This window comes from Sinocyclocheilus anshuiensis, unplaced genomic scaffold, assembly GCF_001515605.1.
Source record: "Sinocyclocheilus anshuiensis isolate Anshui unplaced genomic scaffold, SAMN03320099.WGS_v1.1 scaffold976, whole genome shotgun sequence".
Lineage (NCBI taxonomy): Eukaryota > Metazoa > Chordata > Actinopteri > Cypriniformes > Cyprinidae > Sinocyclocheilus > Sinocyclocheilus anshuiensis.
The window spans coordinates 1,758,108-1,776,566 of NW_015552538.1; the positions used below are offsets into that span (position 1 = coordinate 1,758,108).

At 36.7% G+C, this 18,459-nt stretch overlaps 1 protein-coding gene and 2 long non-coding RNA genes across 6 annotated transcripts in view; all 3 read left to right on the top strand.

Annotated features, from left to right (window-relative positions):
• LOC107663856 (uncharacterized) overlaps window positions 1-792 on the top strand; it is a 1,816-nt gene extending 1,024 nt beyond the window's left edge. The window contains exon 3 of the long non-coding RNA XR_001631392.1: window positions 68-792. This is a non-coding gene — a long non-coding RNA (uncharacterized LOC107663856). The remainder of the gene's footprint in view (window positions 1-67) is intronic.
• A 1,897-nt stretch (window positions 793-2,689) lies between these two features.
• LOC107663853 (SUMO specific peptidase 7) lies at window positions 2,690-13,316 on the top strand. Of its 4 annotated transcripts, none has more exons than XM_016454210.1 (21): window positions 2,690-2,908; window positions 3,156-3,267; window positions 3,643-3,741; window positions 4,282-4,355; window positions 6,030-6,579; window positions 6,942-7,230; window positions 7,482-7,603; window positions 7,841-7,915; window positions 8,393-8,426; window positions 8,693-8,890; window positions 9,030-9,277; window positions 9,602-9,738; window positions 10,199-10,315; window positions 10,982-11,101; window positions 11,232-11,324; window positions 11,572-11,735; window positions 11,853-11,893; window positions 12,047-12,090; window positions 12,497-12,565; window positions 12,755-12,905; window positions 13,001-13,316. In XM_016454210.1, exons 2-21 carry the CDS (start codon window positions 3,157-3,159, stop codon window positions 13,178-13,180), a joined length of 2,916 nt encoding a protein of 971 aa, XP_016309696.1. In that variant the 5' UTR covers window positions 2,690-2,908; window position 3,156; the 3' UTR covers window positions 13,181-13,316. The 4 variants fall into 4 exon arrangements, with proteins under 4 accessions (XP_016309696.1, XP_016309698.1, XP_016309697.1 ...); XM_016454212.1 differs by having other exon boundaries at window positions 2,690-2,847; XM_016454211.1 differs by having other exon boundaries at window positions 2,690-2,843.
• Window positions 13,317-15,286: 1,970 nt separating this feature from the next.
• On the top strand, window positions 15,287-18,398 carry LOC107663928 (uncharacterized). Its single transcript, XR_001631405.1, has 3 exons — window positions 15,287-15,788; window positions 15,887-16,090; window positions 18,238-18,398. It is a non-coding gene; the product is annotated as an uncharacterized LOC107663928 (long non-coding RNA).
• The last annotated feature ends 61 nt before the right edge of the window (window positions 18,399-18,459 follow it).

Sequence of the window (18,459 nt, forward strand, 5' to 3'; positions counted from 1 at the left end):
ATGTGGAATGTACAGATGGTGTGTTCAAATGTCACATTAAATTTGTCTGACGTGTTTGTGTTTCCAGGTAAAAAGGAGCGCTATGCATCAGACGCAGCATTAATGCCCGCTCCAGAGCCTGAGGGTGCTGCTGGGTCATCTGCATCTACAGAGACAGCTGTGCAGAAATGTGGTTCCTGAGGTTAAAGGTCACGCAGAAGCAAATCTGGGCACAATGGAGGCTGAAAAAACAGCATTGCTGGACACCAGCATGTGTTGTGTTTTGGATGCTGCTAGTGTTTCAACAAGGCCATCTAAGCTGGTCTTTTAAGTAGAGGTTTTACAAGCGGAAGGCAATTTGTAATAAAGATCTGACATCAGTCCAGTTTTGCTCTGCGTGACCTTTTGTTCTTGGGTGCCAACACTGGCTCCTCCTCTCTCTTTCTTTGTCTCTTTCTCTTTTTCTGTTTCCCATCAGCTGTAGTTTGTGAAGGTCTGTTCATCAACCTCTGCCTCAGGGGCGGTTCAGATCTGATGTTTACCTGCAGCTTTTGTATTTATACTCACCAACTAACTGACTGTACACTGACTGAAGACATATTGCTGTCAGTAACAATAACAGCTGATGCTCTTTATAAGATTATGTAATTTTTGTAATGATAAAAACAACTAATAAAATGGTCCAGTCTCTGTTCTCTTGTTTTCTTCCTAAAAAACTCAACATTAAATTAGCATTGTTTTGTAATCTCTGGTATATTTATACTAACCTGTCCACTCTAGGAAGATATTCTTTGATTGGATAAACACATAGCTGTATTTTAATGATGACAAAATCACAATGACATCATTCCTCTGCAAGGTTAGAGATGACCTCTACAATTAAAGGATTTACTTAACATATTTCTTTAAAAATGGAATATATATATTTTATCATGTATTTCATCCCAATAAATTAATTCAGAAATTAAAGTGGGATTTAACTAAATACTCAGGGTGTCATAGTGATCATCACAGCATGAGATAGGAAACATTACAAATTATTTTGTTGCCAATTTCCGGTATTAAAGGTAGGTTCAGAAACATTTTTTATTATACAGGTTGAAAGTCTCTTTAAATTCTGATAGCAGTGCTTTATATATTATATATACTATTATACTGTATATATAGTAGGGTGCATCAAAAAATCAAATGTAAGATTTCATTTAGGCCCTAGCATAAAGAAAGCACATATGTGCAAAATACAAAAAAAAAAATAAAAATAATAATAATAATATACTGGGTCCACATGTGATGCAAAATATCTTTACAGGATTGCAAATAAGCATGTGAGTTTTAACTCAACAAACATAATCTTAACCAGTTTCTGGCACCGTGTGACATTATTATTTTTTTCTTTATGTTTCTTTAGTTATTTAAGAGACAACACGACATGTAGACCAAGTGTGGTAACCCATACGCGGAATTTGTGCTCTGCATTTATGCCATCCAAGTGCACACACATGAGTGAGCACACACACTGTGGGCGCACAGCAGTGGGCAACCAGTTGCTTCAGTGCCCGGGAGCTATTGAGGTTAGGTGCCTCCTCAGTCTTTCTTGGGTAATGGTTAGAGAGACAGACAGACTTACCAAAAAGGCATAGGTTCAGTTCTCAGTATTGGCAGGAAATGTAAGTGGGGAGAGTGAACATGCTCTTTTTCTAACCTGAGTACCCACACTCAGTTTGACACCACACTCTGCACAGTCATTCACAACAAAACGGTAGTGACAGAAAAGTAGAGAAAATAAATAAACGAATGATGTTTAGAGGAGGTTTAGCCAATGGTGTGGAAAAATAAGTTTAGATTTCGTTACAGAAGTGCAAGCCAAAATGCGAAGACTTGCCAAAATACAGAGAGACAGACAATGGGGTAAAACAAGGGTAAACACTGGTACTGTTTTTAAAAGATGGAGAAATCTGATGAAATGTATGTGTTTCGACAACTAAGTTGTGGAGTTTCCTCTCGACAGGTGAGTTAAACTTCAAGTAAAAGGTGTTCCTAATATGTTGGACCTTTTATTGAAAGTAGTCTACTTTTACCTGTTGAGACAGGCCTTCACTTTTATATATCCCTAAGAGCTGTGACCTGCAAAAAGCTTGTTTGGAAATTGGCTTTATTTTTGTAGTTCCGCTAGATGACACTAGAAGTGCAGAAACTGTCCACCCTGCCTTTAAAAGAAACATAAAGCAGGAGTGAAATGAAGCGAAAAGATATTAGATTTTATAGTTTATATTGTGTTATATTGTTTGAGGGTGCAATAGTTTTTCTGTTCCAGCATGACTTATGCCCCTCTACTGACACTAGTGTGGAAATGTAAACCAGAACAAAGCCCAGACGTGACACCTATTTAACACCTTTGGAATGAATTGGATTGCTGACTGTCAGTGCCTGACTTCACTGATGATCTTATGTCTGAATGGGCCCAAATCCCCACTGCTGTTCCAACACACAATAAAAAAGCTTTACATGAAGAAGCTTTTACAGAGAACTTACTCCGTATAATGTCAGTGTGATAAAAATAAATAAATAAATGCTTTAAAAACCAAGTATTGATGTGGTGTTTGAGAGCCCGCTTACTTTTGGACATACATTGTATTCAACCCACAGACAGCACTTAGCATATTCTCCATGTCGCTAGATGGCGCACACTACCTTTCTAGAGTACGCTTTTCACAAAGAAGAAGAACGTGTGACTTCCTGTGAGTGGCGGAAGTTTTTAATCGAGGAATATAATCCCAATATTCATGTGCTCGTTTTCTGTTCATCAGCTCAATTATCTTCATTTGCCATGTTCTACAGTTTAAACTGACTCCGGGACTTAAAAAGTAGGTGTAATATATAAAAACTGAAACCAGATGAAGGAATAATAGGACGTTGTATTTAGCTACAGGTCAGTTAGGAGCACCTTTAATGTGCATGTGTGCTAATGTTGATTGTTTCAATGCATTGACAGATACGAACAGTTATATTTAGCATATAATGTAACTGAGATTTTGATTCAGGCTATTTGTGAAAATCATCTAATGATATAATGTATAAATTTAGCGCTTTTAGGACTGCTATATTTAGGTTCTGATCCTGCCCCGTCTTTGTTCATTTTCATTGCTTTATCTGGGATTTCAAACATCTGTTTGCAGAATGCCACATGACAAAACCCGTAACCGCCTTCTGTCTAACTCCTGTCATTTTTCCCTGGACCGGAGGAGAGCTCTGACCCTCTCACCTGAAATCAAACGTGACAGCTGCCAGGTATGTCCATGCATGGAATGACATGACATATCAACCCTCTACGGACACCTTGGCAATTGAATCGCCATTGGCTAGTAAATTATTTTTTTTGTTTACTCGCCAATGAGATTTCATTGCGCATTAGTTCCGCCCACTACCGGAGAACACGGCAGTTCTTAAAAGCTGAAGAATTCCAATGGAACTCTTATTTTGACAGGAGAATACAACAAAGAATATCGTTTACACGTAGCGCATCAATTCTGCATGTTATGTAAGACTCTCTCTCTCATTACTCGCAATGTAGAGGGTTGCGATATGGAATAGTGGTGTTTACTGTGTTTCAATGTTTTTACTTAAATCCAAAAGATTAAAAAAACATATTTCAATGTGTCCCAGGCTGAAAGTCCTCTTAAGATCCCCAGGACAGTATCCACAGCTGAGGATGAGCGTGTGGATACAAAGATGTCAAAAAATCGGAATAAGAGCCACTCCAAGGTGACTATGATGTGGACATATTGTTTGTGCATTTGTTGACAAATTTTTTTAAGGTTCTAACTTCTAAGTAAAGAACTACACTGAACAAAATTATAAACGCAACACTTTTGTTTTTGCCCCCATTTTTCATGAGCTGAACTCAAAGATCTAAGACTTTTTCTATGTACACAAATTGCTTTTATAAAACAGTGCATACAGCAATATGATAAAATACACCAGTGTTCAATGAATAGTTATGCTTATTAATAATAGTAATCAGAATAAACCATTCTTTAACCGAATTGTATAGTTTATTAGCCTAACTATACAGTCACAGAATTCATTTGACATATTAACATAGAATGTGTGTTTATCTGATTTTCGAATATATATATATATATATATTTTTTTTTACTGATCTAGTGAACTGTTTGACTACTTAACCTCTGTCAACAATTCAACCTGTGCTCTCTCAATGACAGAATTTTCATTTTTGGGTGAACCTAACCCTTTAATGTTTTGGTAGTTTCTGATTGGCTTTGTTTTCTTGTGTACTGTTAGATCCACTGGACACAGCTGGCCTCAAATGGTACATCAAGCGATCAAGAACGTACCATATGGCAGGAAATCCAAAGGTAACGTGCTAACCACATTATCCATCAGATTCTGAAGGCGAAGCCTGTTCTTCATCACTTATAGTAAACATTAGGTTAAGTAGTTGTATAAACACGTTATGTACCAAAGTACAATATAGTTTGCTTTGCCTTGCATTACATGAAATATGTAGTTTTGAATTACGCAGATGTTGGCCAACTGACTTGCATATGTGATATTTTATGTGAAGACTCTCAACATTGCATGTATTTGGAAAAAAATGCAGATTTCAGAGGTTTCTAACTTAATTTCTAACTACATTCTTGAGTATCCACCACCTGTTTCCTGACAAAGGAAGTGATGCATCGAGCACATTTAACATACTTCAATATGACTGAAGTGTTTCAAGCCAGTAGTTTTTAGGATACCATACGAAAACTACAATGACTGTTAAACATTTTTTATTGGAATGTACTTTTTTTTTTTAATGTTTTTTTACATAAATAGACAATGATTTTATTCAGAGATGTGTTTTACTGATGTATTTTAAAAAGTATCACCTGAATGTATTTTAGATTTTTTTGTCAAGTATCAATCTTACATGTCTTGTGTAGCTTCTTGTTAATTGTATTTTGCCATGAAGATAACCTTGTGCTGACATGGTATTAAATAATAAAATAAAATAAAATAAATAAATAGGGTACCATACGACAGTACTGCCAGAACTGAAGTGATCTGGCTTTAACAAATTCACTTGAAAACCTGCTCCTTTGGGAAGTTTTCGTGTTATTTTCCCTGATGTCCACTTACAGTTTAAGTCAAGTCAGTTTTAGCAAAGAGGCTTGCTGGCTAAAGTAATAAAGTTGCTGTATCAGTATACAGGTTTTGATGTGTTATGCTTGTAATTGTCGGACTTTTTCCTGCTTAGTTTCATTAAACGATCGGGGTGAACTGGGTAGAGTGTTTTACCTTCTAAGCATTATAATATATATTTATATAGTTTATATCAGACTTTTATTTCCAAATAGCAGAGGGGAATCCTGTTTTGCATGATATAGCACACATCTACACTCCCCCCACTAAACACTTTTGCTTATCATTCATGCACCATCTGTGCACGTTGACCCGTCTCATTCCATGCCCACACTGCTAGTATTTAAAATGGTTGCTGTGCCGCTTGCTGGCTAAAGTAATAAAGTTGCTGTATACTGATTAGGTTTTGATGTGTTATGCTTGTAATTGTCGGACTTTTTCCTGCTTAGTTTCATTAAACGATCGGGGTGAACTGGGTAGAGTGTTTTACCTTCTAAGCATTATAATATATATTTATATAGTTTATATCAGACTTTTATTTCCAAATAGCAGAGGGGAATCCTGTTTTGCATGATATAGCACACATCTACACTCCCCCCACTAAACACTTTTGCTTATCATTCAGGCACCATCTGTGCACGTTGACCCGTCTCATTCCATGCCCACACTGCTAGTATTTAAAATGGTTGCTGTGCCATTAGTTAACTAGATAAGTCAATAAACAGATGTGCAGAATGTACCAAATGTGTTTAAACTGTCTGTCTAGTAGTTATGGATCCGCAAGTAAAGTAAGTATGTTTAAGGAGCTAGTGTTTGTTATTCTTTGCATTAGTTTAGTTGATTTTTATGTGATTATTTAATATTAATGTGTGTATGTTTGTGTATTTACTTATTTCCTATAGGCGCCAGGTCAAGGTGGTTTTAGAAGATGTCCTTCAGACAGAGATCGGGCAGAGATTGCTGCGATGTGGCCAAAAGACAAACCAATCAGAGAGCAAAAGGCAGAGTGATCACACCTCAACAGCTGCACTCAAAGACAAGAGGAGAACCAGTCTAACAAAAAGAGGAGAAATAGACTCTACTGGACCAAAAGCCACTTCACCATCCCATAATCAGACTGAGTCATCCACTGAAAATGAATCATGTCCACACAAAGAAATCAAAAATCCGAAATCCAAACAACTGAACTCATCACTGAAACTATTAGAGTCATCTGAAGTAACAGGTAACTCCTGTTCACCCAGAGAAAGTGACTCACCACAGGCTGTTCAGATTAGTGAACAGCTGCCTAAACAGACCAAACCATCTACTTCTGAAAAGAATGAAGTATTACTTCTTGAAGGATCTCTGCAGCATGAGGAAGCACCTTCCTCTGGATGTGAATCTTTACGCAGCCCCTCTTCATCATTAGCAAGGCGGTGTAGTCTGAGAGAAGAAACATCAGGTAGCGAGGTAAGATCTGTACACCTTGGCAAAAATCAAAGAATCCTGAAAAAGTGTATCACCGATGGTTTCCACAAAAATATTAAGCAGCACAACTGTTTTCAACATTGATAATTGAGCACCAATCAGCATATTAGAATGATTTCTGAAGGCTCATGTGACACTGTAGAGTGGAGTAATGATGCTGAGAATTCAGCTTTACCATCACAGGAATAAAATGCATTTTAAAAACAAATGAAATGCATTATTAAATAATTTATTGGTATATTAAAGCAAACTATAAAGTATGACGTGGAACATCTGTTTAGGATTCAAATATGATTAGTTTTTATTGTAGATCATCATTTTTGAATCTACATTTGATTCTATAGCATCTACCCAATAAGAAAGAAAGGAGAGAAACACAAGAATGCCCAAAATATGCTTCAGAAGATACGGAAAATCACTTGCTCAGGAATGGAGAGGTGGTGCAGGAAGTGGATGGAACGAGAGGAAGTGTGTTACGCCTCTCAGTCGGGGCTGATGGGGAAATTCAGGTTAAAAGATTTCGTATGGACAGCCTTTCAGGTGAACATGTTCCCAACTCAGACCCCGCCTCTGGGACAACAGAGGGGCGGAGCTACAACACAGAGTCCTCTAAGCTCACCCCATCTGAACCTAGTAAGTGATTATTCAGCATTTTTTGATCAAATAAATACAGCCCTAGTGAGCATAAGAGACTTAAAAAACATTTTTAAAAATCTTACCCACCCCAAACTTTTGAACGGAAGTGTATGTAATTGGTAAATATTATTTCACTAATACCAAACATTATTTGGTTTTTACATGCCACACAGATATACCAAGGCGTTTTTTTCTAACTTTGTATGATTGTTATTTGAAGACAATAATTCCGTTGTTGCCTTGCTTAGTTGTTCTGTCCAGTGAAGAGGAAGAGGAACAGGAAGGAGAGGAAAGTAAAGAGGTGGAAGCCTCTTCCCTAAACATCCAGCCACTGGAGGGTGCAAAAGACATGAATATAGAAGATAAATCGGTAAGAGTTTACAAGCAGAAAAAACACATGAGTGTCATTCACACACAGGTGGGTATAGTGATCCACCTACTGGACAAAAATAATTCATTTTATTTACTAAATCATTACTAAATAGTATATAGCTGATTTTATGGTGTCTCATAATAGCTTATCTTGATGTTAAAAACATCTAGCTTAACGGGGGCTGTTCCAGCCAGACACTGGCGCTGATGTGTATATGTATGTTTTCATTGTCAGAGTTCAGCTGTGATAGAGCTACAGCTGTCTTCCCTTCACATGGGTGGAGTTAGTGCCAATTGTGAGAGTATGGAGGTGAGAGTGCTATGTTGATGTCAGGGCTCTACGCTTATTTTTCTTTTTAGGAGCGCTTGTGCTCCTAACTTAAAAAATTTAGGAGCACAGTCAAAAATTTAGGAGCACCAAAATTTGATAAAAAAATAGCCTTCCCATTACGAGGTGATATTTGACTCCTTAAAGTGAATTACCATTTAAAGGCAATTTTCTCAATACTTAGATTTTTTTGCACCCTCAGATTCCTAAATTTTAAAATAGTTGTATCTCGGCCAAATATTGTCCTATCCTAAGAAACCATGCTCCAATGGAAAGCTTATATATTCAGCTTTCAAAAAAATTGACCCTTGTGACTGGTTTTGTGGTCTGAATCATTCAAGTCATGATTCAAGCTGTGGTTTACATACAAAAAGTACAACAGGAAGTGTATCAGGAATGTTTCTGGATCTCTCTCTATTTTCTGTTTGTGTCACTGATTTTTAATATACCATTTTTCAGGTCACTACAGACAAGATCACCTTTTCATTAAGAGGTAAACATGTTTTAAGCAAACATTATTATTAGAAATATTCTGGTGAAGTGAACATTAAGCATTTGCTATGTTGTTTTTTTTTGTAGATTATTATTTAACTGTAAAATAAATCTATAACATTTATTATTCCAGAAATTTTATATTATAATTTGTGTTTTATATTTTTTTAATATTACATTTTATATTATAATTAGATATAGGTAATATCTATATGTAATATATATGATTCTACATTTTTAAACCTCTTTTCCTTTTTGTTTGTTCAGGTTCTTCAGTGAACATTTCTATATCGACGCCTAATGTATGTAAATACAGTGTATGGGATGAGCCTATATTGAGTGCGTGTGGCCTGGCTAAGGACAGCGAGGTCCCACCCCCTTCTCTGGTCCTCTTTTGGCTGTCTGATGACCAGGCACACAGATTACGCAATGACCTGTCCGTCATCCTGCCAGACACATGTCCAGGTCAGCTACCTGTCTACTTTCTTGATTACTGATAATACTGTAATATGTTGTTATATATATTTGTTAATATTGCTAATATTTTTGAAAGCAATGACAGTACTTTCTATATTCTCTCTCCTTATGTTTTATGTGTTAACAGCTGAAGGCAGTACGTGTGTGTTGCTGTGTTTGGCTGAACCTGTAACTGGTGTTGAGAGTGCGCTCTTGGCCTCTTTAATGGACATGGTTCAGAATCAGAGCAGCTCCGAACTCCTCTCCCCCCTCACACAATCAGACAGCCTGAAAGTGCTTCAGAGCTCCCAGGAAACACACCTTCTCCGACTTTTGATGCCTGAAACTGATCCTCAAACCAGCACTGCTGCACATGCAGCTGTATCTGCTGTGAAGGTTCAGACAAAATATTGCATCTACGTATCTTTGCTTTTTTTTTCGTGTTTGCAAGTTCATTTCTTTCCCGTGGTTAACTTTTAATGTTAGTCATTTAGTTACAAATTATTAGGCTGTTAATATTATTTGTAATTATATCAGATTATTAAATACAAAATACAGAATCATTTTCACTTTTCAGACCCTCTGTATGTCAGTGTGGTGGTTTTTGATCTGTTTTTCCAGCTTAGTTTGATCTGGGTGGACTAGGTAGAGAATTATCGATTATAGGAGAAAAAGAACAAATTGTTTTGGCAATTTTATGGATTGAATGTGTGTTTCCAGTCTCAGGATTCTGATGTTCATTTGAAGCCAGTTTACACGCTTTGCCACAGTAGAGCTCAGGGTTCATACAGTGTTACCTTGGCACCTACACTTGGGGCAGAATGGACACCATACCAACACTGTGGTCCGGCACGCAGGTAAAAACGATTTTAATGTTTTTGACGGTAATCTCTTGCTCACCAAAGCTGCATTTATTTGATCAATAATACAGTAAAAAACAGTAATATTAGAAAATATTGTTACAATTAAAAAAAAACTTTTCTATTTGAATATATTTTAAAATATAATTTATTCTGTAATGTCAAAGCCAAATTTTCAGCATCATTACTCCAGTCTTTAATGTCGCATGTTCCTTCAGAAATCACTCTAATATGCTGATTTGGTGCTCAAGAAACATTCCTTATTATCATCATACTGTAAACAGTTGTTCTGCTTAATATTCTTGCAGAAACCATGATGCATTGTTTCAGGAATTTTGATGAACAGGAAGTTTAAATGTTTATTTTAAATAGAAATTGTTTGGAACATCATAAATGTCACTGTCAATTTTGACCAATTTAAATCAGTCCTAATTTACTGTCATTCAACTCTGTTTAGATTGATTCAGTTCCCTCCTCCACCCACGAAAGGAGCCATCAGCGTGACGACAGAGGACCTGGAGTGTTTAGACAGTGGCGAGTTTCTTAATGATGTCATAATCGACTTTTACCTCAAGTAAGACAACTAAGGATTGCTTTTAGACGCAATGTGTAAGTGGAGGGACTTACAGTCACTCCATCACAGTTATTTGGGAAGGAGTGGGATGACGAACTGGGAGTTTTGACTATCAGCATGAAGTTTGATCCAGTTTGCAACTTGTTCTGATCAAGAACTGCCTATAGGAAGCTCTGATGTGAAAAACAACTAAACATTGGCTGTTTTTAACAATACATTACCATTAAAAAAATCTTTGGGGTCAATAAGTCTTACAATGATTACACATTATAATGATTTCTGAAGGATTATGTGACAGTTTAAACTGGAGTAATGGCTGCTGAAAATTCATCATAGTGCCATCACAGGAATAGATTACATTTTAAAATATATTCAATTAGAAAACGGTTATTTTAAATTGCAATAATATTTTGCAAAATTGCTGTTTTTATTTTTGAACAAATAGGCTAATTGCAGCCTTGGTGTGCATAAGAAGCATTAAAAATTTTTTTACAAATTCTTACAGACCCCAAACTTTTAAACTGTATTGTATGTTTTTAGGTGCATAAACCTGAAATCTCTGTAACACTAAAGATATCTTTGCTACCAAGAGTCTCAAACAGTCCTCTTTGAATATTGATGGCAGACTTGCAAACTGAGATTGTATTTTGTATGCGCGTTTTTTAGGTATCTTCTGGTGCAAAAGGCCCCGCAAGCATCTGTAGACAGATCTCATGTTTTCAGCAGTTTTTTCTATAAACAGCTCACACGCAGAGACAACGCTAATGAGGACAGTACAAGCACACCGTGAGTATTTGTTAGACGGCACACATATATTCATATATATACCCCTTTTGAGATACTGATATACACTTTCCTTTGATAATGCTTATTGTTACAAATGGTTTTTGTTTTTACAACTTTGGTTGTCCATCAGAGCTCAGGTCAGAAGACATCAGCGTGTGAGGACATGGACGCGTCATGTAGACATCTTTGACAAAGACTTCCTGTTTGTGCCTGTCAATCAAGAGTGAGTATCAGCTATATAAATACAGTGTTTGGACACTTAAGCCATAATTACTTTTGAGGGCCAGTGTTTTTAGAGCTGTGTTTGCTTTTTAATTACACGTTGCAATTTTTTTCTTGAAATTTCGTTCACTAATTTGTGCTCTCTATGGACATTATAAAATGTTTGAGCTTTCATTTGCCTTGACTATACCAGTGTGTAATATATCATGTTTATAAGTGTCTTATATCATGTCTGCTGTTTGTTTCAGAGCTCACTGGTACCTCGTGGTGATCTGTTTTCCTGGGTTAGAAGAGCCACATTATGTGAAGAGGGACGGCAGAGACACTGTGCAGGGTGATGGAGGTGAAGGTTTGTGTGAGTCTGAGGGTGAGATCCATGGAGAGAATAGATCCAACAGTGATGAGGACAAAGGTAAGATGTGTCAGTTTTGAAAAATTGTAATTCTAATGCTTTATTATTAATTTACGTATGCTTACTACTTTTAAGTATCATTTGATGATTCTAGACAAACTTTTGTTCTTAATCTAGATGACAGTCGTATAAAGTCAAGCATGACTCTTCATCTTCCCGTAAGTCAAATTAACTTTAATAACAGGTCTTGCTAGTCAGAAATCTTTATTTGAAAATTGGATTTGTTGAATAGCATTTGATTTGATAAAATGTCATGTGGACACAGATAGTTTGCACATGCACAGTTATAGCAGAACCTTTTCCTTCTGTAGAAGTGTACGGAAAATACCTGCAAGAGACCTATTGTGTGTAAAAGGTATGTGTGTGTGTGTGTGTGTGTGTGTGTTTTAAATGAACTGATTTGTTTTTGTCATAATGTAGAGAATTTAGTGTGAGAAAAGATAATAGTTTAGGTTTTCCAATAAAAAAACTTTTGTGCTGCATACATTACGATAATATTATAATAGAACTATATAATGGATTTTTAGATATTTTCTGTTGTTATTTTTATTATAAAAAGTAATATTAAGTCTATAATTATGTTGCTTTTTATTCATATATATATTTTTTATTATGCAGTTATGGAGGCTTTCAGGAAAAGGATTTCACTGCTAATGTATCGCACGACAAACTACTATTTTTTAACTAAAACTAACATTCTAAAACGAAAATTTTTTTAACCATGAGTTTTGAGAATTATTTTTACTCTTTATTTTTTTCAGACCATGCATTCTCATCATGGATTCCCTGAAGTTGTCGGTTCACGAACGTATCTTCAAACTATTGCGCGAGTGAGTGTTTGTGAACTTAATACAGTCCAACTTAATCGCATATTTATGTTAAGCGCTGTTGTTGTTGCTATCTTTATTATTATTAATTGTTTGCTGGTATTATGTAAATAGTACTAGTGCAACACGATATTTTTTGTGTATAATGAAAATTTTTTTCATGACATGATTTATTTTGATGGGGTTTTTTAGATACCTTCAGGTGGAGTGGCAGACAAAAAGAGGTGGTCATCGTGACTTTAGTGGTGACCACATGGTAGGTTCCCACTGTACAGTCCCCCTACAGGACAACAGCAGTGACTGTGGCCTTTATCTGCTACAATATGCAGAAAGTTTTTTACAGGTAGAATTACACCCATTCTTTATTCCAAATTTTCAATTCAATTTCAAATCTATGTAAGTCTATTTTGATAGCAATGCTATTTGTATGTCTTTAAGGACCCTGTGGTAGACTTTGAATTGCCATTGAGATTGGAGCGCTGGTTTCCACGGCAACAGGTGCGAGGTAAACGGGAGGAGATTCGAGACCTCATCCTACACCTGTACAGATTTCAGCAAGGCTCTCTGGGACATGAATCTTTAGAAGATAGGACAGATCATGGAAATGTCATTCAGTGATGTTAAGCTTTTAGGTTCACGTGATTATTTTACGCTAGATATATTTATATTTTAGCTGATTTTGAACCTTTTATATTAATTTTATGCTTTTGTATACACTGTTGGAAAAACTTTAGAAAGAAATAAATGTCGATAAAATGATGACAAATCGTTTTGCTCTTTTTAATCTCAAATTTCTCTGTATGTCTGTTTTTATCGAGGTAAGTAGCTCAAACTTTCTTTAAAGGGGTCATACGGCAAAACATTTATTGATCTTTCAAGCCAAAAATAAGAAGACCCTGTTAAAATGGACATTTGTACTGTGTTTATGCTCTCTCTTAACAGTGGCTTCGGTTGTGATGATTGGATAAGCAGTCGGGTGTGGCATGAGTCCTTGTTCTAATTGGCTAATTGATTTGTAGTGGTCAAGTAGAGCATCAAAAGGCCGGGTGCGTGCAGGGATGGTATAGGTTTAACACTAATCACAGTTAGAGATTAGACTGGTTTGCAGACCACCCACCTTCTTCTAGTAATCCCAGCATTCCAGTCTGTGTACAATGATGTTCTCTATTTGTTTGCTTATTCAATTTAGTGTATACTAGCTGGTAAACTGTGATTATTAATCTTTAAGTTTGTGAACCAAGGAGGTCTGTAAAACCTGGTGGAAGCTATATGGTAGCATTTCCTGCCTTTGAGACAGGCCTATTTTTGGAACAGCATGCTTCCATACTATTTCTGCTATATCTGTCGTGTGCACCTTTCATTTCCAGTATGATAAGTGATTTGGAAATCTCAAGTATTGAACAGTTTGATCAGACTAACAAAGGTAAAGATATGTTTTACACAAAATGGAAAGTGCAAAGTATACATACTACAGAAATAGTAGCTTTAATACAATAAAAAGTCGTATGAAAGCATGCTACACTGAAAAAAATAAAAAATAAATCTGGAGTGATAAAGTCCTGTCAGAAAATTACCAGTGTGTTTTCTGTAACCTTTTTGGACATTCCCTCCAATCTTCAAACAACACAATTCAATGTGTAATTCAAAAAAACCAAAAACAATTAAAAAAACACCTCAATAGGGCAAATCCCTCACAGTACACTGGGCTGTATTTTTACAAACCTTTACTGTACCTGTGGTGGTTAATTTCTAAGGACACAGACACTAAGCCACATGTACGGTAATTGTATTGTGGCAGTTAAATCGGTGTGTGAGCACAGGGGGTACAAAATCCTGTCTTATTCTTAGCCATGCAAGTCACGCACGGCCACATCTAAAACAAAATCTTATTTAGAATTAATAATTTCCTAAAATGGCCCTGAATCTGAAAAATCACACCTGTCTCTGTGATATCCTTGTCAGTCAGGTCTTTAGAGGGCAGGGTTTTGGAAAGAAGGAGCATGTTTGGAGGTCTCATTCAGTGGCTACGGTTGTTAGCTATTGTTCCCAGATGTGAATCTGTTGAAAATGCAGATTTGGGCATTAGCAAGTGCCTTGATCCGCTAAACATTGAGACATGCTTTTGAGGTAGCAGATATTTTAGCTAACATTGGTAACAATAACATGCCATCATTGTTTACGGTAAAAATAGTTTTGCCTAGCAACGGTTTTAGAGCACTGCAATGACAAGCTATAGGACAGCTATAGACCTTAATGTGAATGATTCATCCATGTATGTGTTTCACTTTCTACTAATTGTTTAGACCTCAGAAAGTGTAATCAAAATGTCTTAACTCAAAGACGGGCTTCTCTCTGGTGATGTGCCATACTTGTCCAGCCATTTAGTACACTTAAACCCTGCTCCTTTCTTATATTCAACTGCAAGCTTGCATTCAGATCTGCCCTGTGCTACATTTTATTTCTATCACTACTTCCATTTCATTGCAACTTTTGTTGCATACTTTTGGTCATGTAATTTACTTGTTTATTACCTTGTACTTAATTGCTATATTGCATTTGTTTATTTGACATTATATCAGTCCAACGCTTATATGAGTCAATAAAGCATCTTGATTCCAGTTCATTTACAGTTGCAGACTTTAAGGGTCAGACCATTAATACCTGTCCTTAATCTTACAGGTGGTCAAGTGTTCAGTTGAGCAGTGATTACGTAAGCGTCATGTTAGTATGCCTCCACTGAGAACTGTATATTGGGTTCAGATTATTTTGGTTTATGGATATCTGGCAAATCAGATTTTCCTTGTTTTCTCCTTAACTTTCCAGCACATGTATATTTGGTTTGCTCTCTTGGTTAACTCCAGTTCTTCCAGTTACTGCCTGATTAGCTGCTCTACAGGATTACTCAACAAGATTAGAAGGGGAAAAAAAAGGAAAATCCCTTCCATCTGCCTACCTGCCAGAGGATCCCCACAGTTCTACACCTGTGCTCATCTTTGACAATCTGGATAGCAATTTATAACAACAATATACTATCAGTGGATACTGTGTAACAGGTATGCACAGGTGTGGGAAGGTTTGGTCACATCGTCCGAAGTGAAGCGGCGACTATTGCCCAACAGCTTAATTTTCAAGCCACAGAAAGTCACTATTTGGAAACTCATATGGACCTGTATCCTGTGTTGGTTAGGCTGCATTTTTGCAATAAGCCAGCTGGATATTTCTGCAGGTGTGTATCTTTGTGTATGTATGTATATATGTATTAGGTGGGAGTGTGATGGCTAATGGTTATCACCAAGTAATTTGTTTGTATATTTCTTTTTTCAGGGGACGTTGACCGTATTCCCATGTTTGGAAACTCAGATAAGCGCTCACAAAGATTGTTTCAAAGGTTTGTGGAAAAGCCTGCAGACCATGGACTCTTGCCAAGACATAAGCGTAATGTTTTTCTGTCCAGTGGACTACGCCTCTGCAGTCAAGAAACAGTGCAGCAAGCCGTCAGTAACCACCTGAAATACTAACAGCTCAGAGGTGAGACACTTACTAATTCTATTTATACTTTTAGTATTAATATTATAGTATTAATAGTAATAGCATTGTATATTCTGTGTATAGTGTTGCTTGTACATGCATTAATTTACTATATATACAGAATTCAGTGCCAAAGAACTGAAAGTAGCTTTTTGTATACTTCCTTTTTGGAACATTCTAAAACCACAAGCCTTAGTGTCTCTTAAAGATATAATTAAAGATGACATAATATTAATACACAATTTTGGCACAAAAACACAATTAAGTGGACGCAGAGGTGAATTTTAAATATTTTCACTACTGTTAGTCTTTTTGGTAATAGCCCTTTTACTAACAGAAGATAGACCCTAAATGACATCATTCTACAAGGAGTTATATAATTTTTGGTTGGAAAACAACAGCACAAACATGAGACATCATTAGCTCTGGAATTGTTGTTTTATCTCATGCTATTTGTGTCTCAAGCTATGATTAATAAAGTTTAAATGCCTGAGCTCAACCAGATACTGTTTCTGAGAGTCTGATATATCCTTTTATAGACATTCTTTCTTACATTACAACAAAGCATGTTAATTTTTAACAGTTACAGAACTCAAAACATACTGCATAACAGGAATGACCCAAGTATTCAAAGCCAAGGAGTGAATCTGGATTCTAGCTAATGAAGTACTGGCTGAAAAAGTGTTCTGATACGTAAAAGGAATGAGACAAGGCTCACTGCTGTAAGCTGGTCAAGAAATAACTAGTGCCTCAAGAAGGAGATGGGTAAAGAAGAATTTTAGGATTTTATTAATAGGTAAGAGCAAGGACAGCTGGCAGAAAGTTGTACTGTATATATTGCTAGATATATTAAAAACTAAACATGAAGTTCTTGCAGATTCTCTTCTTGTGCCGACCTGTGGTTAAAATAATCATCACCATTAGCACATTGTAAATAGACCACATTACAGACCATAACCCAAAACCCAGACCAAATCTTGACCCAAGTAACAAGATTCTAATCAAATCCACATTTATGTTAAAACCTCATCATCAAGAATCTACAAAGATTTCCATTAAATAATAATCAACTAGTACAAGCTGTTCTGTAGAGCTGACAGCTGAGTATGTAACGATGAGATCTCATTAGCGTTTGGCAGTCAGATCCACTCTGAGGTCTCGGGTTAGTGTTGAAGGACCTCAAGACAATCTTTCACAGTTCACATGTGATTTCTCCCTTAACGAATTAGAAGGCAATATGGTGGGGGTAAAAGTCAGCTAACACATTGGATTAGGGCCAGTAAGGTCAAAGCCTTTATATCCATGACTGAGATTGAGGGTGTGAGCGATCTTGTCTAAGCACATTTGGTACACTAATTGTAAAAGTAGAGTTTGTGATTGCACCACAATGTCATCTGGACTAAAAATTGCTGTCTCTGTCAAGAAAATGCACCCATGTGTGCAAACAACTGTGGCACAGAATTCCAATTTCAACATTCTTGCAAAATAAAATAGAAATAGTCTTATCGGGTTACTTGGGTGTTGCAGTGACGTATCAGATGGTAAATCCATGGTGCTTTGACATACGGTGGTAATGATTAATTACCATTTCCTCTTTTACCATTACCATTTTCTACCATTTTCAAGACTATCACAGTATTAATATTGTGTTTGTCAAAAATGAGGTAATTCCATAGTACTTTAAATACGTAATTTGTAACAACAGCAGACTATTGGATTATGCTGAATGTTAGACTATATGTTTGCTTCTGTGTTTTTTTTTAGCATTATGAGCCGTATGTTTGTTGTGGGAAGCTCAAAAATCCTGGCTGTAGAGCCAAGTGTCTAAGTGTCCAGTCCTCACTTAAAGGGATAGTTCACCCAAAAATGAAAATTCTGTCATTAATTACGCGAGCGTGTGGCGGTGCCGGCGCCGGCGCTGGCGCTGACCCAGATCCGGTGTGAAGATGTCATTACGCCGGATCTGGGTCAGCACCGCCACACGCTCGCGTCATGATACTGTCGTGAACGCGCGTCCAAAGTGATGCAATGCTTTTAAGTGGTCAATCCTGTGAAATCCTTTCCTGTCAAGACCGACTGATTGTATTACTTACTGTTCTGATGCGTTTTGTTGCACTAATACAATGTTGTTGTTGTTTTTACATCAGCATGTCAGGAAATCGTGTGGGAGGCTTTCAAAACCTTCTTGGATCGCCTCCCAAATCAGGACGAATACAAGAGCTGGATGAGCCAGTGCCAGACAGAAAGACTCTCTGTACAGGAGATTGGCGCTGCCTTTAGCCAATCAGAAGAACACTTAGCACTTACCCACAAAGTATGTAGCATAAGACCTGTATCATTAATGTTGTACTAATTATATTAGCTTATTG